The sequence below is a fragment of the Teleopsis dalmanni genome, chromosome X (genome assembly GCF_002237135.1).
Source record: "Teleopsis dalmanni isolate 2A chromosome X, ASM223713v2, whole genome shotgun sequence".
Taxonomy (NCBI): domain Eukaryota; kingdom Metazoa; phylum Arthropoda; class Insecta; order Diptera; family Diopsidae; genus Teleopsis; species Teleopsis dalmanni.
In genome coordinates, this window is record NC_051848.1 from 67,076,499 (window position 1) to 67,100,289 (window position 23,791).

Here is a 23,791-nt window from a genome sequence, read left to right on the forward strand (position 1 = left end):
TCGGTCAAACGGTGTAGCTGATCTGTGCCATTGAACTGCTATGAGTACTCAACACTCAAGCCATACTCCACTGCTGTATTTCACGCATACTGACTCTCTTATTCGTACATTTGACTCCACTTGACTCATACATACAACTGAGAGTATTAATAATGATTTATACTCTTCACTTCTCAAGATGTTCGAAATATAATAGAAGATATGTCGCAAACCTTATAAACTATGAATCATAACAAAGAAGAGCCGAGAAGGATACAATAATCAGTTTTTAAAAAAATTGAAATAATTATAATCAATGATTATTTATCATTAAATCCTGAAAAAAAATAAAAAACATAAATCATAAAACAAAAATAAGTACCCACACATTCGCCACTATTTAGGCAGGACATGAACCTCTCTTTATTATGAAATATTACTTCGAGTACATATCATTGACTATGCCCATAATATCTACATTATTTCTGTTGAGGATAATGAAACGAACCAATTTACAAGAAGTGCGAAGTGCAGTAAAAGAGATGTCAAAAGCCTTTTAGACTAAGATATAGTTGTAGAAGAAATTTGGTTCAAGAAGGAAGCTGCCACCAGCCACATAGCACGGGATATATAAGCTTTATTGCGCGAGAAATTACCTAGATCTTGTATAGTAATTTCACGGCTGAATTTTAATTTGTCCCATTACATAAAGGTTTGTGTTTATGTGGGCGATCCGAAACAATTTATAGCCGAGGTATTGTCAGCTACGTGTAAGTTGTTCAATTCACATAATGGAGTTGTATTTCATTTTATCTTTTTTGTTTACTTGACATTTACTTTCGAAGCACAAAATGGATAACCCTGTATTTTTCACTAAATCTTTTTTTTTATTTGGAAAGTTATGGCTCATTTTTCACTATTTACTTACTTAGTTGGCCATTACGAACGTGATCGGGACGTGTTGGTCGTGTCTAGCTGCTTAATAAGAAGGCAAAATGAGCCATTGTGGACCCACAAGAATAACATTGGTACGTACATAGATTGAAAGATCAGTATACAATCAACGTTGGAAAAGGTAACGACTCCTCCATTAGGTAAAGGAAAACCACTCCGACAATTTTATAAATTTGGCCAAATTCCTAATATTACAAGACAACAACTCGGTCAAGCCCCGAAAGTTTTTAATCTTCTTGTAGCTTCTTCTAACTTCTAACTTCTTCTAACTAATATATGAGATGGAGTATGGTCTCCTCCTCATCCTCAAAGTCACAGCCGCGACAAAAGTCATTATAGCATAAAGCGAGTCTCATAACATACCTTCCTATTTCGCAGTGACCCTTCAGTACAGGTACATTAGTGCTGAGGAAGTTCCGTTTCTAGACTATGTGAACAATTTGACCTATTTGCTGGCTAAGCAATCATTTTATATATTTTATTTTTCTTATTATTTCATAATTAAATTATTATTTGCGTTAATGATTATCTCTCTTTAGCGGTACCAAATATTATTGGCGTAATTTAATATTGACGTATTTGATAAAAATGTGTTAAAGTTTGCAGAGATTTTCTTACCTGAATCCGCAAATGAAAACGTCATAATTAACAAAAAAAATTAAAATTTTAATATAAAGTAGATACTCTAATTAGTTAAGCAATTGGTTCCGAATAATAAGGTATTTTGAAGGAAATCATATTTGAACCAAAAATATTGTAATAAAAATTAAATTCTATATAGTAAATATTTTATAATAATTTTTTTCAAATTATGAATATTAAGTAAAATTTTAAGTTAATAACGTTCACTTCACATAGTTTTAACTTTTACATCCTCAGCCATATTATATTAAATAGTTACAACTTATAATTTCTAGTAAAAATATTAAAGATATTTGGTTAACTTATTGTGTTAATGAACACAACGGTTCAATATATATATACTTGCTTAGTTGATCATAACAGCCGTGAGTCGTTCTTGATCGTGTATAGTACCCTTTCCCAGTTAACCCGATCAGTGGCTTGCTGTTGCCAGTTGGTAGTTACGAGTGACCCTAAAAGATTGATTACCTGGTACTTCTACCAAAGATGACGACGTCCTCTACTGCGCTTTCCACCTGCGAGTACCGAATCAAACATTTTTCCAAACAGACCAATTCATCCATTCGCCCGACATGACCAAATCAGCATAGCCGCTGAATTATTGTGCACTCAACTATGTCAATGACACGGTATATAGCTTATACAGCTTATCATTCCATCTAATTCAATACTCGTTGCCAACGCGTAAAGGATCATAGGTCTTCCAAAGAATTTTTCTCTTGAATGCTTCTTATGCCATCTCGTCAATGTTGGTAATTATCCAAGCTTCTGCTTGTAGAGCATGATATTTGTGTATTAAAAGGGGGTTTTATTTCTCAATTGCCTACTTAGCCCGAAGTAACATCTGTTGGCAAAAGAAATTCCTCGTTTTTTCTGTAGTCTGGGCGTAGTCAGCATGGGCGTTTAGGCCTACAATATAAACATCATTGACATAAGCAATAAGCATCATATTGTTGTAAAATATTGTAACAGTACGGTTCAAATCTGTTGCCCAGATGATCGTTTCCAACATTTGATTGAGGGTGTCACATGACAAGGAGTCACGCTATCTAAGCCCTCGATTGGTGTAAAATAGTTCAAAGAGGTTCTTCTTAACCCTAACGGATCTGATAGTGTTGCTCAACGTCATTTTACATAGCCATATAAGTTTTACTGATATACCAAATTCTAACATATCGGCATAAAGAGTGCTTTTAGTGGTAGTGTTAAAAGCGTCTTTGAAAATGACAAATAGATGATCTGTGTTGATTTGTTGTTCTTGGGTCTTTTTCTAGATTTAACGCACTGTGAATATCTAGTTTAGGGTGGATGATGTGGTTTGAAGCCACACTTATAAGGTCCAATCAGTTGGTTGACGATTGACTTCAGTCTTTTACACAGCACGTTTGACAAAACCTTATATGCGATATTTAAAAGACTGATCCCTCAATAATTGGCGGAGTTTGCAAAATCAACTTTCTTGTGAATTGCACAAAACACATTTAAATTCAAATCGTTGGGCATGCATTCATCGGACTTTAGCTCTTCGCTATCAGCTTTAAACAACTCTGCGGGTAAACCATCGACATATGTTTCATCGTCAACGATCAAAAATCGCCTCAGTTTTTAAGTCAATTAAATTATCTTTTGTGAAAATATTTTAGTGAGTTCACGCAATTATAGTGACAAATTGGAAAATTAGTTGACTATAGAGGAGCTCCATACCGAGAAACCGAATGTGACCTAGTGACCACTAGTGTTATCGAAATTAAATACAGATCGTGAATTGGATCGTCACATGTGCCATTCTTAGTAGACGTGAGCTTTTTAGGATTGTACATGATTCTGTTGAAATGTTCATTCTCTTATAACAAAATAGTGGGTTGCAAATAACTTAAAAGCACAAATTCCAAAACTTTTTTGCATGCCAAACCATCACAAACACTGATGCTTATTTTGTTATAGATATTAAAGTATCTAAATTTTCAAACGTCCTCTTGATAAGTAAAGTCTATCGTTTTGTTTGTTAACGAATTACTCCATTTTGACATTTTTCCTTTTTCTTCTGGAGAAGGCGATATGCAGCAATTGAATGCATTCTTTTAGGCGCAACTTTCCTTCACTCTATTAAATCTAATTTTATTTTAAACATCAGTGAAATATTTTCAAAACTTTTAAAATTTCACTTTGAATCCATTTTTCAATCCAATTGTTGCTTAATCTGAAAGCTTTCATATATGGGTGTATCCAGATTCTAATTTGATTCTAACTTAAATCTTCGTTTTATGTTTTGGATCATGTGATCCAAGCTGTCTGGGATGACAGCATTATTAGATAAATTTTGATAGTTGCTTAAGTGTTATATGTTTTTGTTTTGTAAATATGAGAACATTACTAAAGCAAATGGTACCACAATAGTGATTCAATACTATAAGAACATATTCAGTAAGTTAGTATCATTAGTTGATATAAAAACTATTTTTTTTATCGGTTCCTTTTAATCATTATTGTGATATACTTGATCCAAACTAAGTAAACGTTTTAAATATTCTTTGTTTAAAAGTTACATGACAACTTCCAGACTCTAGAAAACATCATTAAACTCGTATTTTGAGGAAACTGACTTATAATACTCTTTCTACTCCTTATATGCATTTGTAGTCATAATATACTTGCTGTTTAATCTAATTTAAAATGATTTTTAAAGAAGTCCTTTTAAGAGTCAGTAGCTATTTTAATTAATATTTGAGAAAAGAAAGTTATATAAATAACTTTGGGCAATTGTCTGTCCGTCCTCATAAAATTCCGAATATTTTCATAAAAACTCCTTCGGAAATTTCGGAAACAAACTTAACTTAAATGAAAAATGAACTAATTAGTTTGTTTTTGGAAAATTACTCCATAAAAATTAATTACACATATGCATTGCAGTTGGTGATACTTCCATCGCATATGGAGTTTAAAGTCCATTTAACATCGTAATTAGGACTAGTAAAATCCTACAATTCAATTTCAACAGTCTTAGAAGAAAGTTGTAAAAATCTTGTTGCAAAAAGATGTTGATGCACTGCAGAATATTAAACTAACACCTATCATCTTATTCTCACAAAAATCTGAAGTAGTCGATGCTTTTATGTTGCGTAATTCCAGTCCCTATTACCAGGATATCATTCTTTTGTTAAGTAACAAACATTTCAATGGACTCATACATGTAAAAATGCTGTTCATCGTTCTAAATAATCTGACATTATTCTAACGTTCCTTTCACTTCCCGAAATCTATAGTCATCAAATAAGCTCTATTTACTTGCGTCCCGCTTTTTGTACAGCGTAATCTGAAAGCGTCCCAAATCTAGTTTTCAATCCGGATCCAAATAACCGCATCATTTTTGCGCTTATCATGGATTTAAGTCACGTTCAAACTAACATGATACCTCAAGCCAGGATAAACTGTAGTTATATATTAAAAAGCTCAGATCGTACTCACATCGAGGCTAATAAAAACTCCTACCGTAATTTTCAAAAGGTGAACAGGGATCTATTCCGTGGCTTGTCTAAATGGGACCTTTGTAATTTAAATTTACTTTTTAATGCTAACCAGACAAAGAAAGTATGTGAACCTATTATAATTTTTTCAGGTGACACAACAGTTCTTGGTGAATTAATGGTTCTTTGGCAAAAGTTTCCCGGTCAATGGTTATCAATGCTTATTGATAACCATCGTCATGTAAAAAAGAAAGTATATTTAGATAATTGCTACCAACACAACAGTGAATTGGATAGCAAACTAGCGTCAAAACTTCATCTTATTCTAAATAAAATTAATTATTTAAGAAAGATAGAATTTTTCTTTCCAATAATTTTACCTCTATAAACTCCGCAGCTAAACAATGTCATATAGAAAGACATTTTTAGGATTTCCACTATTTTGATCCCATCTGAAGATTTTAGGCGAAATCTGTGATGCTGCTTGTAAAATAAAACTATCAGCAAATATCCAAGCATTTCCTTAGTGATATATTCTATTGTGACTATTATTCCATATCTTCTTATTATGTGTCAGAAAGTGACGTATTCTAATACAACTATCAGTCCATATCTTTCCATCATGGATACGAAAATTACGATAAAAAGGAAATAATTTCTGACATTGGTTGCTCACAAAGGTTGCACACTACCACAGTAACCTCTTCAAAATCTTAACTTGATAGTGTTAGGTCTCAAACATCAAAACGATTACCTAAGATAATAAAAATTGTTCTGTCCCCAATTATGTCAGGATATAGTCATGTACTATATAAAGACTTATCACAAATAAGCCAGTCTATTTACAATGTATGCATGAACTGTAGTTTTACATCTTCTAATGTTGTCCAGTTACCTTGGCAGACAAAACTATACTGAACTTCTGCTTGCGGAGCCATGTTGTAGTTGTGACCCGCTGGGACCTGTAAGCAGATAACATGAAAGGACACACACGACAATTACATGAATAGGGAAGTGGGTGGGTAGAGGTTAGGGGAGATGAAGGGAGAGGAAGAGGAGGATGTGGAGAAATTGGGTGAAAGGTTTATACTGAATATTATCACGGATATAGGCAGAGAAACCTGGCCACTGCAATAGGATGACTCCCAAGGCTAATTGAACGAAGAACAGGCGAACAGTTGGGCGACGTCACGGGGAGAAGAGCCACAGTTAGCGCACACATTGGTGATGGATGTGTTTATGCGTGACAAGTAACTGTTTAACACTCGGCTATTTTTTGATCTCAATTGAGCTAGGACAGTTCTTGCTGCACAGGGGTAAACACGTTCTTCCGGGGAGATTTCAGGCGGAGGCCTATTAAGAACCTTGTTGTCTGATAACCTAGGTCTTGTAAAAGATACTGCATCTGTGTGAAGCACAACACAACAACACTACAGAAATAAACGCAGGTTGAAATTTACTGAAACATTTGCATTAATTTTAATTTTAATAAAATTAATATTTTATATACAATCATATGAACTGCCAAGTTCACAATATATAAATAAAACAAATTATCAAACATATATATGTATATATATTAAAATAAGCTTAAATAAATTACATAAGAATTTTAAAACAAATATATCGTTCATATGTAAAATAAAATCTATAAGATTTCTATTAAAATATATCGCATACTTTCTACAAAAGAGACACAAATCCACTTATTGAATTTTATATACAGTTTTAAAATTTGCAGGCAATTTGCATTAGTGCTCACGATAACTTGAAAGATAGTAGTTCTATAGATAGTAAAGATTAATTAATCTTAATTCATTCAGCATATAAACTCGAAAAGGTAGAACTTCGAGTTATGTGACTTTGCAGAGGATGTGTGGTATGTTTTTCACCAGCAGGCATGACTTACTAGAATATATTGTTGCAGATGCAGGGTTACATGCCAACTTGTCATCTTATTGCATATATATTGAGTGCACACACAAATAATACATTTGCTTAATGTTATTGTTTATCTAGTATTGACATCAAATCTCTATTTATAACTTCTAGTCTATATATATACAATCTGTGTTCCCATTTACTTTAAGTTTGGAATCGTTTTGTGCTGTACCATTTGTCAATGATTCCTTTTTAGATTTTTTCTTTGCTTTTTTAGTTTTTAATTTTATTTGAAAAGAATTATTTTCATGTGTGGAGCAATCCTCGCCACTGTCTACATTTATAGACACGCATTTTGATGTAGTTAAGTCTATGCTAGTATCTACACTGTCATCCAATGAAGCACTTTTATTTTTTTTCTGCTTTTTGGTAACTGATGTTTCCAATTTTTTATGTTTCACTTTATGTTCGTTACTGGTCTCCACAATTGTGCTGGAAGCATTTGGCGTTTCCTCCGTTTCTGCTTCTATAACTATACTTTCATTCAAGTTTTTATGTTTTGTTTTCCGTTTTTTAATATTTTCGCTAGTAATATCTATACTTTCATCCAAGTTTTCATACTTTATTTTCCGTTTTTTGATTTTTTCGCTAGTTATAGAATCACTACCAGATATGCTGAAACTATCTTCCTCTGCTTTGATTTTAAAATCTGTCGTTTCTATAGATGAGGCCGACAATTTACGTTTTCCATTCCTTGGTGTCGTATTTAACATATTCTTGCGTTTTTTACTATTTGCAATAGCAGTTTGCTCATTAATTAAAGCCACTAATTCATCTAAATCTTGAGTCCCATTTCTGATTTCATCATCTTTTGAACTAACATTTTCTTCAAATGTAATTTTTTTGACACGCTCCTAAAAATATAAACAAATATTTAGGTTTTTTCACATATTGCCATATCCTACTTACCTTTTTAATGGTTTGAGTTTCAATATGATTTGGCAATTCACCAACTATGTAAGGAAAGATGTTTTGCAAATCAAAATCTTTTATTCGAAACTGAAGTTCCTGATCCAAGCATACTTGACTTTTATCAATTTTAACATTGAATCGTATCTGAGCACTAAAAACTTTATATATTGTTACACCAACAATTTTATCACCCACATATTTGACTAAACCATTTACCAAAGCTCCTGCTGCTGGGCGAAACACGTAAAAATCAGCATTTAAATCTATGTGCAAATGTGGATCGTTGGCACGTAGAGCTGCTGCAGAGTTCAGTAACTTTATATTTCTCACATCCAAAACAATTCCTTCAACTTGTGCATCGTAGAAGCTCACCTTTTTCCGTATAATATAAAGCAGTAAGTGCCGCTTGAAGTTCTCCATGCTGTACGGTAATATTGATATATGAAAATTGGTGTTGATTTTATGTACACACGAATTAGGTGAATTCAGATATTCTTCTAACTCTTTTAGAGTATAATTAGCATGTTTTTTTAACCTAATATCAGCCATATTTACTAATAATTCATTGCTCTTTTGGACAATATTTACGCGTGCTGTAATGTCAAAAACGAAAAGGTCGTTCAGTGGGAGAGAAATTCAAGTTTGTATGTATGTATGAGCAAACAAACAGCTGTTCTATTATTATCGGCGTTGGCAATACGCAACAACTACACAGAGTTTACAATCAAGGCTTTCCCCAATTAACCAAATTTATGTGTGGTACGTAATTGATTTTCTTTACAATAATGGCAAAGTGAGCAAAATAAAACAAATAATATATAATTGGCTTTAATTAGGAGAACAGAAATATGACGTCGAATTAGATTAGCACAAAACTATATAATAAATTTCTAGATCTATTAAAAAAAGTTACGTTTATGACGTCATCACCATAAAATGTAATAGCTAAGCTATTTTTTTTTGAAACTATTGTGTAATAAATAATTAAGCACAAAATGTAGAATTCCTTAAGAGCTAATGGATTATATAATTGGGTCATATCATTTAACTCATAAAAATCACCTAACTGCATATTATGATTGCGGTCTAGTGACGGTAAATGTTGTTGCTTTGACACTTACAGATCACTTTATTTTGCATTAACGTGACTGCAATCATTACATGACTAAAATAAATGATTTTTAAATATTATTTCATTAAATTGCGTTCTTGTTTTAATTTTTGTAAGTATGTAGGCAATTGTCTTTTAAAATTGCCGTTGTATAAATTATTTTATATGCATAATAATTACTAAACAATTTTCGATATTTGAATATTTAATTGATATAGAAAATGTATATAAATGATTTAATATATCAGTTATATATATTTAAATATTCAATTAATAACAACAAAGATTTTTTAAATACTTACTTCCTCAGTGCCTTTGTTTACAGTTCAACTGTTGTTTGTTTACATTTTACATATAAAACATATGCCAAATATTTCAAATTTTGGTAATTTCCCTCGTGGGAAATTTATTTTAAGTATTGCATTCAACATTTTTTGCCTCAATGAGTTGATTTATTGATAATGAACTTATATATATGAAAGCTATTTGTATGGTACATTATCCTCATAAGCGGCGTTAAAGAGCAAAACCGCCTAAATAAGACAGTGTGAATGTGTCTTTTTAGTATATATATAGAATATATTAGCCGTGATTTTCTCTTTCAGAAAAGCAAAAATATACTCGCAACTCACGTAAAAAACATGTGCCATTTTACTATACATATACACTATATTAATCGTTAATTTCTGTTTCAGAATACAAAGAAATACTCGCAACTTACGAAAGAAAACATGTGAAGCAACAACAATGCTTTTCAAATCTTCAGAGTTAGGATTAACTCAAAAAATTTTACGTCGTATCTTTCAGTGCGGCCAAACTCAAAAATTAGTCTATTGTGAATGTTTACTGGAAATACATTGTGACCGAAAAGTTTCCGGTCACAATGTACAAACGCAAAATTCTTAATCTTCATCAATATTTATTTTATCTCCTTCAAAATATGCTCCATTAGAAGCGATACACAAATGCCAACGTTTCTTCCAATCATCAAAACATTTTTTATAGGCGCTTTCCGGTATGGCTTTGAGTTCCCTCTGCGAATTCTGTTTTTCGTCTTCTATGGATTCAAAACGCGTTCCTCTGAGTGGTAATTTGAGTTTGGGAAACAGGAAAAAGTCACACGGTGCAAGATCAGGTGAATACGGTGGCTGTTTGATGGTATTTATTGAATGTTTGGCCTTAAAATCGTTGATAATGTTGGCTCGGTGCGAGGGAGCATTATCGTCATGAAAAATCCATGAATTATCCTTCCACAATTGAGGCCGTTTACGGCGGATAGCTCTCACGACCGATGCCTAGCTCTCGTGCTATCTCTCTAACACTCACATGAGGATTTTGGAACACGATTTCCTTTGCCTTTTCAATGTTTTCGTCGGTGGTAGAGGCCGAAGGTCGTCCAGAACGCGGCATGTCTTCGACGGTCGTACGACCGTCCTGAAAGGCTTTGTACCACTCATAAACTTGAGTTTTCGATAAAACTGATTACCCATAAGCCTTTTGTAGCATTCGCAACGATTCTGCACACGAAATTTCGTTCGAAACACAAAATTTGATGCAAACTCTTTGTTCAATATTTTTTTCCATTGTTTTTTCGCAACGCACTACTGAGGGGAACTGGTTTCAACAGCTGCCGTAAACGAACTGTCTGACAGATCGCGCTCATTTTTGGCATAGTAATTAAGGACAGTGCTGCCAAACTACATAAACTTAAAATATCGAAAAATATACAGCGCGCGAATTTTAAATGAGAACTTCCGAAAACCTTTCGGTCACAATGTATGTTGCAAAATTTCAGTTTTCCGTTAAAAGCATATGAACATTTCATCAGAAAATAAATTCAAATGTATAAGTAAATAAACTTATTTCAATATATAGCATAAAAATGCTAACCATTGCCCTTATAATATTCATTTTGTTTTCTTCTATTTAAATTAATTAATTTTTAGTGTTTACAATTTTTATATATCATATTGTATACAACACAAAAAACATGTCAAAAAAAAATCATTTAATATATATTAAAAATGGTGCCAGTTTATTGCAAACAGATTTAGTGCTATTTTTTAACAACTCTGAAAGACAAAAATCACGGTTATGTTTTTTATTTTTTTTCGGGAGATTAAGAGCATTAAAAACCACACTATGAAAATTAAGCACACTAAAACCGCCTCATAGAAATACAAAATGTTTAAATTTTAGCTATTGAACAGAGAAAAACAAAGGTGAAACCTAATTCCAGTAGAGAGGCAGTCATTAAAATACAGTAGGCTTTATATTTAGTATTAGGCGTTTCCGGTGATTTGCAAGTTGGGAAAAGATGCATACTGACCTATATTCGCTAAGCAATACATTATCATCACTGTTGCAATCGGTCAAGAGTTATGTTTAGGCAAATACCAAAAATAACACAATGCAATCATATTACATTTTATATAAAAATAAATAATTAATATAAATTGAAAATTAAAATGAATATAAAATTAAAAGGAATGATACAAATATTAATAATTTCAAAATAAAACACTGAAATTTTTACTTTTTTTTTCAAATTTATAAAATTTTAAAATTTGTAAAATTTTTAATTTTATAAAAAATTTTTCATTTTGGTGTGAATTTTCTTTTACATATGATGTTTGACATACAATTGCAATATTCGTTGGAATTTTCAATGAAGATTCACAATAGTTCACTTAATGCGTTGGTAACACTTTTTCCTATACTGGCCGAAGTGTTTGACCAGTATACAACTATTGGCCTAGATAGAGAAAATAATGTTGTTGTTTACGTACATTTTAACCAATATAGGCAGGCAACTTGCTGTTTTTTGCCGAAAACGCCTATTATGTTTATATTTGACAATTTGCTGAATTTATGTATTGATACATGCACATAATTATCAATAAAAATTATAAAAAGGATAATTGTTTAAACGTAAATATTATTTATATATAATAAATTTAAAGTCCTCTCAGATGGTCTCAATCTTTTTTTTTATTTCACTCACTTGCAAAACAAGTATTTTAGCTTTCCTTCTGCTTTAGATTCGTCCTTGCTTTTATATTTGCATTTCCAAATTTACAATTTACTGAAACTTATTTACTCGGAATTGGCTACACTATTTTTAAAATGTAAATTGGTAATTCATGATGTTGTGACATTTGCTTTGTCAACAATATACGTCTACCTCCGCAATAAATAATTAAGCACTTGAAAAATGTTTATCTAGCAAAATTAGTTGCTTAGTGTAAAGATAACTTTAAAGTTACAAGTTTTCATTAAAAATGATTTCATCAACGCGGAAGCGTATATTCATTATTTTATGTATTATAGCAGTGATATGTGTGTTGATACGTTATATGCTTTTCCATGATGCACTACTTGCGGTATGTATTGAGCAATAAATTAAGATAACTAACATTGACACCAATTAATGACTTCCGTTCAACAATTTTTATATTATATTTTACCTATGAGTTCTTGTCATTTTTCAAAAAAAATATAGCCACAGCCAAATTATCAAAGAGAACTTGGAGCACCTGTACTAGTAATGGTATATTATGAAGCGCTCTGTCCGGATTCAAAACATTTCATAACAAAACAGTTGGTACCCACATATAAAGCCATTGCTCCACTTATGGAAATACTATTAGTGCCATATGGTAAAGCACAGACATTTACAAATGCAGATGGCACTTATCGTTTCGACTGCCAGCATGGACCCGTTGAGTGTCAAGCAAATACGTACCATTCCTGCGCTATCGAAGTAATTGAAGACGCGCAGGCGCGTCTTGATGTTGTTGCATGCATGATACGTGACAATCGTTTGCCAAAAGAAGCTTTGCACAGGGTAAGTATATAGATCATTCAATCAATATTTGACCAGATCATGTGTTTTGCTACACACAAAATGAATTCAATTTAATATTAATTTTAATATACAAAAAATTGAAAATTCTCTATATATTTACGATTAGTGTGCCAAGCAGCATAATATAGACAACATTGATCTCATTTTAAAATGCTACGACAGTACCAATGGCGGAGAACTGTTAAAATTGAATGGTGACGCTACACATGCGTTACGCCCACCTGTTACATTCATTCCTACCATAACGTTGGATGGCTCAATAGGTCGTCAAGCATCTATACTTAAGAATTTGCAAGGTGAGGTCTGTAAAATTGCTGCCGATACAGACCAAGGTAAAGAATTGTGTAACAATGTCTGAGCTTAGGTATTCATTTTTAAAGTCAAAAATAACACAAAAATGCAAAGAGCAAAAAAGATTGATTGCTATTTTTATTAAGTCAAATTATACAGCCAATATGCACCTTCTATATGAAAGGTGCTGTGGTAATTATAGTAACAAATCCAAGAATGATGAATGATGCAAACTGTTCCATTTTAAACTATAATTGTTTTATTTATCAGTTGCAGTATTTGTTAACATAAAATAATTAAAACTAATTGTGAACAGTGCAAGTTCTTAAAAGATAATTCCTCATATTTCATGAAAGTTTTCTTTTAAGGTGAAAGTAAATCAAATTTAATATTTAATATTTTTTCATACTGCAAACTATTTTTATTGTCTGTATATTAATATAATTGACACACATCTATCTGAACAGTTTATTAATAAATTTGATTTATTTGTCCTATTTATGAAAATTTTTTAAATCGTAAAGACATTAGCTATGTATTATCATCACGACACTTGATACAAACGCACTAATCATGTATTTATATAAATATTCTTTATGATATTGAAACTTTGTATAGTTTAGTCACTATTTGTACTATAATTTTTTGTTATAACGTTTTGTAAAATGTTTAAAGCATAAATTGTCTAAGCATTTATTTAAATATTTAAATTAAATTTTTTATATATATTATTAATGATGTAATTATAACTGTTAACTTCCTACGACTTGTGCGTACAAAGATGAAAACTAAATATATACAAAAGATAAATGTATTTTTCTTGTTTTAAATAAAATTTAAATTATTAAAAATTCAATCGGACTTTCCATAAGTTAAATACTTATTGACTGCGATGATAATGAAAACCTGATGCAAGTAAATAGAAAATATAAATCAATTTAATTACTAGTTTTATTTGAAAAAAAATTATAAATAGCTTGAACCAGACTACGAAAATAAAATAAGCAAAATGCAAACACAACGACAAAAACACAAAATATTTTCATTAACTACCCAGTAAGGACCGACATGCTGCTAGCCAGTAGCCACCGTCAAGCTGCTATCTTCCCTTGCATCATACGTATTTTTCAGGTGGTCATCATGACGAGTTCCTTTCAGAATTCCAATGGCTTTTCAGAATCATGCATGATTTGATAAAGTGCAAAAGGTATGTGGCATGCAATGCGGAATTGACATTCGTCAAACTTCGTTTACGAATCAAAATGCACTTTACGATGGAAGCATGTGGTAAGCATGACAATGTAAACTAATCTCTTCATGAGTGATGCTTGTGCACGCAAATTATGAGGGTGATCATTTTCTGCCTTACGACCTGCTTCTAAAGTCACCTTCTGTAGCTTACGATATCAGTAGGTTATAAGGTTGTTTCTGTTTTGAATGCATGCTTCTGCATTTTACATTTATTTATTGTAAAATAAATTTTTATAAAAAAAATTAAAAATCAATAAAATATATTGTTTTAATTTATTAGAAACATAAATAAAAATCACAAAAACAATATTTAATTATAGATTATAAATTTTTTTGTTTTAATTTTTTTTTTAATATAAATAAATGAAAAATACAAAAACAATATTTAATTATAAATTATAAATTTTTTTTGTTTTAGTTTTTTTTTTCAATATAAATAAATAAAATTACAAAAACAATATTTGATTACAGATTATAAATTTTTATTGTTTTAATTTTTTTTTTAATATAAATAAATGAAATTTACAAAAACAATATTTAAATTATTATAATTTTTTTTTTAATATAAATAAATAAAATTTCAAAAACAATATTTAAATATAGATTATAAATTTTTTGTGTTTTAATTTTTTTTTTTAATATAAATAAATGAAAATTACAAAAACAATATTTAATTATAGATTATAAATTCTTGTTGTTTTAATTTTTTTTTTAATATAAATAAATGAAAATTACAAAAGCAATATTTAATTATAGATTATAAACTTTTTTGTTTTAATTTTTTTTTTGAATATAAATAAATATTTTTTTTTTTTTGATTTTTTGTTTTTATATAAATAATTAAAATTACAAAAACAATATAGTGTTCAAAAATTATATGCTGCTTTCTTCCATTTTGTGCTTCTTCCGGTCGTTGCACTGCTGTTTATAATAAATTCCTTTGACATTTTTAATGGCTATTCGTATATCTCAAATATTCTCTTTTACGTTGTAACCATCTTTTTGCAAGGCTTCTGTAAAGAAAAATATGTTGTTAGTTTTATTTAAATATATATATATATATATATATATATATATATATATATATCAATTTTTTTATACCGAATATTGAAACATTTAAGAATTTAAAGTCCTTAAATGCTTTTTTGCTGTTTATTTCATCATAATTTAAGTCCAGAACTAACGTTCGATCGATAATTCGATGTAAGTTCTTCTTGATCCCTTCCGGTTGAATAATGGATTTTATTAAATTAGCCTAAATGGTTTCAGAAACATAAAAAGTTATAAATCGAACGAAGTAATTAAATTAAAATATAATGAAAAATTTTATATGTTCAGTTTTTGGTTGTATGCAATTGCACTTACATATTGAGCACTTTTAGTGGCACAAAATGCGTCCACATTCCCCAATTCATCAAACGTCTTGATTGGGAAACAGTTATCAGGAGCTGCTGTAGCATTTTTCTTTTCCATCATGTTTATAATTGTATGGAACTTTGCTACAACGTCAATGTTACTTTCTGTAAAAAGAAAGGGATTCTCATAAATAATTTTATTTTATTTAGTTTTATTTAAATGAAATGTTACCTTTATAACGACATAAATTTTTACAATAAATTTTTGTGCTACATATTAGCTAGAAGAAGAAAAAAATAAAGTCTGTTCGTAAACTAACTACCAGCGGAGTTATCTAAAAAAATATGAAATTGAATTAAAATGTTTATTTAAAATATCATAAACATTACCTGCGATCCCCGATTCCAACGTGCCGCGAGCATCGATACATGTGCAGAATCTAAAAATATACGAAAAAAATTTAATTTGTTTGTTACAAATTTTATGGATGAAAACAAAAAAACGTGTAAAGAAATTTTGAACACAACAACACTAAACAATTATTACCGAAAACACGTTTAATTATTTAACAAATATCTATTTAAAATATATATAAATAAAATAATACACAAAATAATTTAACACTCATGCTTGTACGATTTTATTTTTATACACGTAAACAAAACAAACTCCGGCAGCACCTAAGCACATCAACACTAGTTTTTTTGTATTATTTCTAATTTATTTCTTTTCTTTTCACATTTAGATTTGAATAATATTAAATTCACAAATTATATATGTATATTTCATACCTTGTTTTGAATTATTAATACACTTTATTTTTAATAATAAAATATAAATTAAAGAGGAAAAAAACACACGAAATAAAAAAAAAAACACTACGCCTAGTAAATACTCAAAGTCGCGGCGAAGTAAAGGAAGAGGAAAACAAGCAAACACGAAAAGACACAAGCAGTACACAGTAGAACATAAAAGTTCAACTTCACGGCGAAGTGAACTACAGCAAGTAATACCGGTGCGCTACACCAAAAAGCTCCGGTATGCTCGATATAAAAGGAGGAACATTTCATGTAATAGGGGACTTGGTTTTTGACAAGTAAAGGAACAAGTACTCTGGCTCATTGAGCCTTCTGGTAAATTTTACCAAAGACTTGAAATTTTACTTATCCAAGACAAGTACACTGGCCTATTGGTCACCTGGCACATTTTGCCAAAAACCTGGATCTTTCAGCCAAACGTAGTCTTATGTATATTACTTTTTAACATGGCTCATTCGTCCAAATGATTTCTTTTACAGTACAAGGTGTTATGAACTTAAACAACGTGTTGATATTTCGTTGGCTTGACTCGAACTGAACTAATAGAATCAAACAAAAGCTACCCAAACCAAATCAATTATGCTGAGATTTGCATTCTTAAGATAAGTGCGGTGGTGTTTGTCGTATGTAAGTTGATTCCTATAAGAGAAACCATAAGCGCAACATTGTTCATAAAGAAAACAAAGAATACTGTGTGCAGCTTGACTACAGTGATCATGGCTGAATCAGCATAAACAGTAAGTAAGCTTCAATGCCCTTGAAATAAAGTAAACAGGAAACGTTACTTTGTGTGTAGGATAAATTCCTAAACAAAACTGTGATATTGCGCTTTGTCTTTTATTTGTCTTGATACAAAATAAGACAAAACTTAATTTGACAAATATGTGGAATAAATCCACATAACAAAGGTATTCATTGTTTTTTTTATAACAACAGAGGAGAGGACCTAGAACGTCACACTGTCCTGCCAGAAATCTTTTAACGAGTAACACACTGGGGAATAATAATTTCTGTCGTCAACGGCGATCCATACATTTTTTTTTAATTTAGAAAAAAAAAAACAAAAGAATGCTTTAAGTGAATAATAACTTATTATATACTTTGTTAATAATAAGTCTTTTTTTTTATGAAATAAATAAAAATATATGATTTATATATATATAAATAACGTTCTTTCTTCTAAAACAGCGTCTCAGCGAAACTATAAATAAATTGTCTCGACTCTGGACGACGGCTGAGGATACCCCAGCAAAAACTAAAAATTTTTGAACGTCACCCAAAGTGTCATTACACCTTTTACTAATTTCAGTTCCTTGAGTATCCTTGAGTATGATTTTGAGAAATTTTTTTCACAGATTCTTCAATTCTGGTTAATGGTTCTTCTAATGCTAATTTGTTTAAATCTTGCGTTAATATATCACTATTACTGACACCGAGATCAATGTTTTCTGATACATTTTGTAATAAAGGGTCTACTGGGTGCTGAAAATAGTCACAGTAATTCAAATCCTGGCTTGGTCTTTATATATAAGTATAAGTAGCGAACGAAAATCTTTTGTTGTTGTTGTTGTAACCGCTGGGAACTGCTTGTGAAATCCTTTTTGGAGAAGTCGGACGCCACTTAGTCGGCGCTAGCAGTAAAATTTTCACCAATAATTAATAAAAACATTATTAAGTCCATTGTTAGATGAGATCTATTTTAGATTAATGCGATAAATTTTGGAGTATATAGCAGTCCATAGTAATAAAAGAAAAAAAAATTGATTTAAAGCGGAAACGTCATTAATAAGCATTTAAACTTGCTTGATATTTTTCTAGCACTTTGGTTTCGAAAAGAAATTAGCACGAAAATAATATTGAAAGCTTGCTTTAAATAATATTTAAATATTACTTTAATCGTGATACTTTCTTACGATTTCTAGTGTACGATTTATCATACAAAAAATTAAACCTTTTGCTCGAAATTTATTTGAAATATCGTTTAAAGTTATAAACGTTTTCGATTGGTAAATCTGGCGTAACATTTTTAATCGAAATTTAATTTTAGTACAATTTTCATTTTCCATTGATAAATCTGTATAGTACTCAAAATTAATTTATAATACTCCAGACATTTTGCCAAAGTAGCAAAATTATCCTAAAATTAACAGCTGTTTTGTATGATTTGACAGATAAAAAGGTGTGATGCAGATGCAGACGAAGATATATATTCCAACTTGACACCATTTGCAAATACGGAAAAAGTATTGTTTGAAGATTTTATGGTAAATGTTGTGTATTTTACACAGATGAAGACTTAAATGTGCACATTTTGATTCAATTGATTTATTTACAAAAATTTACAAAAACACATTTACAAAAATTTTAGATTACTCTAAAAATGTTCGATTGGACAACGAAGTTTCACAGATGTAGATTAAATCTAGATTGAATCCAGATTTACCAATCGAAAACACCATATACAACACTACAAATGTTCTAATATCGTAAATTTGTTTACAATATTAGAAGATGGAATGTCAAAAACACAGCGAGACATCAGGGTAAGTAAACAAATTTTAAATATGATATTGTCAGTATTGTAATAAGCTTGTATTTAATTTAAATTGATCGATTTTACTTTTTATTTGGCCATCTTTGAATTTACGTGATATGTAATTTTTATGTAAATTAGTTTTTCGAGTTTCAATTTAAAAGTTTGATTCCTTTTTAATTTTTTTTTTTTAATCCATAGTGGGGAGAAGATAACGATAATCTGCTCATTTCGTACCTTCTAGAGTATAAATACTTTAGCTAACTTATTTGTCACGCCAGTTAATGATTGAAAGCATATAATTAAACTTGCGGACGCAGTATCAAAGACCGTCTCAAAGCCAATGTCTTCGAAGACCACTTTTCCTACTAGGAATTTATATTTAATGAAGCTAAAAAACTGATGTCATCGTAGTGTCTACAATTGAAATTACTGCTTAAAACACATTGATGAAAAGTCGATTGAATAAAACACATAACCAATTAGTAATAAATTTTTGCTGTACCCCATATACAATGTATGAATAACAATTAAAATAACGAAATGTAATGTTTCTTTTTATACTGAAAGATCATAGTTTACACAGAAACTATGTATGATCATATTGCCCATAAAATAATCCATAACTGCAAATATTTAAACTTGAAAATTAAATATAATCAATCACTGATAGGGAATACATAAATTAGTCAATGAGATGGGTGAGACCCTGTAGTACCTCCAGCTATCAAAGAGTAAAAGTGCCCAGTTGCGCTGACTCGAAAAAAGGATCAACATATACATATATACAAATTTTTACAGTTTCTATAAATTTTTAAATTTTTACATAAAAGTAATCATCTTCTCATTAGAAATTTTTATATTTGAAGCATTAAAATAATATCTTCATCAGACATATTTTTGGCGCTTTATTGTTACTAATATTTTGTACATAAATATTTCGGAATAAATTTAAACTTTAAAATATCTCTAATACGTAGTGTAAATAGTGTTGATTATAAATACAGACAAACTTGTCTTGAACTGGATTCACACAAGAGTTTTGTTTGTAAGTTTAGCAACAAAAATTGTCAGCTAAAATTACAAATATGACAACTAAAATTACAAACATGACAGCTGAAATTATGAACAAAAATCTCGTGTAAATCCAATATTAATAATGCAATGTAAATTTGAATAATTCGCAAATATGCGGTTATTGCAAAATCAACACAAAAATTTATGGATTTTGTTTGATTATTGTGAGTATGAACATAATAAAATACAACGTTAATACACTTCACCACTGTACACAACTATAATTGCACAATAGTTCACACTACGACAACTTATCAATCAATTAAAAAATAGAAAATAGAAAAATATCAAAAAAAAACTTAACATTAAATAATAAACTTAATAATATTAAATAATTAAAAATCAAATAATTTGAAATATAATTTAATGTGAAATGAACTGATACTGTCTTTTACATGTATTCTTTGCTTATGTGAAGTTATTAGTCGTGCCGTAACACAAAATTTTCGCACTAACGACAGAAATTTTATATCAGCTGTTATAAAGTTATCGTTTTATCGTTAAAGACTTAAATATTTGCGCCTGCAAATTTATTTGTGAATTTTTACATTAATATACATTGCATATTATATATAAAATAAAGTTAGTATAAATTTAAAAATATTTCATAATAGATTTTTCAAATATGTTTATATATTCATTAACAGAAAAATGAATGATAAAGCCCTTGCTGACATGGTGCGTATGCATCGTATGTTGTATGATAAAAGTCATCCGTCATATAAAAATAATGATCAAAAACGCTTGGTTTGGAAACGCATTGCGGAGGAATTGGAAATGGAAGGTAATTACCAGATTATTCTAAGTTCAGGTAAAAAAGTATATAACACTAAGGTTATCTATTTATCTAATTGCAGAAAAGGCTGTAGCAAAAAGGTGGGTGGTTTTGAGAGAACGTTTTAGCCGAGAAAATCGCTATAAACAAAAACAAATTAATCGAAAGCGCAGAGAATGGCCCACGTATGACAGTCTTCTGTTTTTAAAAGACCACATTCTGCAGCGACGGTAAACAAAGATTGGCTTTTTTAATCAAAATTGATTTAATAAATTAAGTTTTTTTCCAGAGTACGGCCACGTAAAACTTGTGCGTCACGCAATGATTCAGATAAAGATTCTGATTCTGATGCTGATTCTGATACATCTTCATCATTACCGCAAAAAAGATCAAATACTAACAAAGCTTCAGAAGCTAAAAAAGATGAAGTGGACGTTTTATTAGTCGATGCACTCAAGAAATATCATAAAATATGTGAAATTAGGATGAAAAACAAACGAAAGAGTGATGAAGTGATCCATTTTGGAGAACTTATCACTACAGCGATAGACACATTAAGTAAATCAGCACAAATCGATGTAATGCAAAAATGCATTGACGTTGCCATGAAAGCCAAGCAAGAAGAAGTAAATAAGTAGAGTATTTACGAAATTATAAATTTTTTTTTATATTATTTTTCTATAAGTTTAAAATTTTGTTCCTTTATTTATAGCATTATTATTTATTCTTTAAACTTTAATAAATGATAGAGGATGGTAAATAATTGCAAAGAAGCAACAAATATTGCTTAACTCTTAATCAGTAATCTTTGCAAATATTTGTAAGTTATCTTATATATAATTTTATAGACTAGACTAAGAATTTCTTGCCTGTCACAATGACTTCACGTATTTTTAAACAAAATTAAATTTTAATTTCATTGAAATGCTTTAATATTAATAAATAAAGTAATTAATATGTATATATACATTAACTCATAACGTTTGTTTGATTTATTTAAATATGTAGTCTTTATTAAAAATTAAAGGAATTTGCATGATAAAATATAGGTTTGGAATAGACAGTATATTCATTCACAAAGTAATTTCGTAGATATCCTCTGTTTTGTAGACGCTACCTACATCACTGACTTATAGCAGATTTTGTTAATGGCCATTCTCCACTTATCAAAAAATTACTAATGTAAAGGTAACATTTACAAAATTTTCTATGCACTATCATCGATTTTTATTAGTCCACATTAGTTCAATTTATCTAGTACCAAGATCACGTCTTCAAATCTCAAACAAAGGCCACCAGAATACATCAACTTGATGTACTATTTTACAGCGCAAGAACCACTTTTGGCACGAATATCATTTAATAAATATAATTACTGACCAAAATAAGGACAATCAATGGAAGGATTGAAGGAGATAACCTGGTATTATTGATTGTAAGAAGAGCCGGGTCTACGCTCCGGAACCACTTGTCGCCAGCGAGAACCAAGTGCCGTTCGACACTTAGTCCCATCGGGCAACAACAACAACCTAGTATTATTCACTTTTTTTATATATCGTTTGGTATAAAATGTATTAATATATAAAGATTTTATATCGATCACCAGGCCTTTATAAAAAAGTTTCAAGTATGTGGTGAACAATCTGGTCCGTGTGATCACACATTTTCGATCACCTTTTAAGTCTCATATTGTCATTTCTGCGTTGGTTCCCTTCCTCGATGTGGTAAACTCAGATTGGTCTAATGGACATCTAATGAGAAAAGTTAGGTACATTTTCCAGAGTTGGACTAGCTTCAAAATTAAGAGCAGAACTTTTAAAATTGTGAATTTTTTATGTATCAGATTTTGTTTATATGTGATTATTTGTTGGCTGAAAATAAACAATATTTATTGGAATTAATTTTGAGTGCTCAGCTTGCTCTACAAATATTGAAAAGATTCAAAAAGTGCAAAAATTCATCGCACGAAAAATATAGGAGGCCCGTGGTATGAAAAAAACTCTAATATCCATGAGGATCTAAACATTCCACTAGTGAAGGATGTTGCCCGAGCACATATTATATAGGCAAATATCTTACGAATCTTAAAGTACATCCCAACCCACATGTCAGAGAGTTGCTTCCAACACTTAGAACTTCGCGTCTGCAAAAGAAACCACTATTGACCTGCTCAGTTCAATTTGAATTCATTATTATTAATATTTAAAATATATTTGGAGATAATTTTACTACCTCTCTATCTTCAAAAAGATTACAAGTAACCCACAAGCTAAGGCTTTAACTTTTTATATTTAGTTTAAGATTTGAATGTTTATTGTAAATTTCTTATGTTAAAAGTGGTTTAATAAAACATGAAATGAAAAAAAAAATATTCTTAAATTAAATGATCACATTAGATTATATTTTAATAAATTTATAATCTAATGCAATTTTTAAGTAACAAACAATAATTAAAATCAATTTTATATGGTTTATTGTATGTTAGTTTATTTTCTTTTTTTTTTTGTTTACAAATTATTTTAACAACATTTCAAAACTGATAGATTAGTTATTTACGTATAATAAAAGCTTTTAAATGTTAACAACGACACAACAACAATTTTTTAGAAATAAATAAACACAAAAACTTCTAAAATACTTTTAAAACCAAACTAAATTACACCCCGTTTACACTATTGCAATTACTTCGACAAATAAACACCAATAAGTGTCATTTTTCTTACAAAATCCATACAAAAAAGTGCTAATGACATTCTATAATTGTAGTGTAAACATAGTAATAGTAAAATTTACATTCACCACAAATATTTTGAAATTCG

The 23,791-nt window shown here is 30.0% G+C and overlaps 4 protein-coding genes across 5 annotated transcripts; 2 read left to right on the forward strand and 2 right to left on the reverse strand.

The window, feature by feature from the left end:
- Positions 1-6,677: 6,677 nt before the first annotated feature.
- Positions 6,678-8,502, reverse strand: LOC119689754 (probable DNA-directed RNA polymerase I subunit RPA43). Its single transcript, XM_038104654.1, has 2 exons — positions 7,890-8,502; positions 6,678-7,834 (listed from the first exon to the last, which is right to left on the reverse strand). Exons 1-2 carry the CDS (start codon positions 8,439-8,441, stop codon positions 7,088-7,090), a joined length of 1,299 nt encoding a protein of 432 aa, XP_037960582.1. The 5' UTR covers positions 8,442-8,502; the 3' UTR covers positions 6,678-7,087.
- Positions 8,503-12,166: 3,664 nt separating this feature from the next.
- Positions 12,167-14,002, forward strand: LOC119662103 (GILT-like protein 1). The gene is made up of 3 exons (XM_038071655.1): positions 12,167-12,386; positions 12,506-12,850; positions 12,978-14,002. The coding sequence occupies exons 1-3, from the start codon at positions 12,285-12,287 to the stop codon at positions 13,227-13,229; spliced, it is 699 nt and encodes a 232-aa protein (XP_037927583.1). The 5' UTR covers positions 12,167-12,284; the 3' UTR covers positions 13,230-14,002.
- Positions 14,003-15,227: 1,225 nt separating this feature from the next.
- On the reverse strand, positions 15,228-16,609 carry LOC119690239. 2 transcript variants are annotated; one of them, XM_038105256.1, is made up of 6 exons: positions 16,561-16,608; positions 16,159-16,208; positions 16,001-16,103; positions 15,779-15,933; positions 15,515-15,668; positions 15,228-15,426 (listed from the first exon to the last, which is right to left on the reverse strand). In XM_038105256.1, the coding sequence occupies exons 4-6, from the start codon at positions 15,887-15,889 to the stop codon at positions 15,383-15,385; spliced, it is 309 nt and encodes a 102-aa protein (XP_037961184.1). In that variant the 5' UTR covers positions 15,890-15,933; positions 16,001-16,103; positions 16,159-16,208; positions 16,561-16,608; the 3' UTR covers positions 15,228-15,382. The 2 variants fall into 2 exon arrangements, with proteins under 2 accessions (XP_037961184.1, XP_037961185.1); XM_038105257.1 differs by lacking the exon at positions 16,001-16,103 and having other exon boundaries at positions 16,561-16,609.
- Positions 16,610-18,991: 2,382 nt separating this feature from the next.
- Positions 18,992-21,670, forward strand: LOC119690040. The gene is made up of 4 exons (XM_038105023.1): positions 18,992-19,130; positions 20,845-20,981; positions 21,055-21,202; positions 21,262-21,670. Exons 1-4 carry the CDS (start codon positions 19,099-19,101, stop codon positions 21,608-21,610), a joined length of 666 nt encoding a protein of 221 aa, XP_037960951.1. The 5' UTR covers positions 18,992-19,098; the 3' UTR covers positions 21,611-21,670.
- The last annotated feature ends 2,121 nt before the right edge of the window (positions 21,671-23,791 follow it).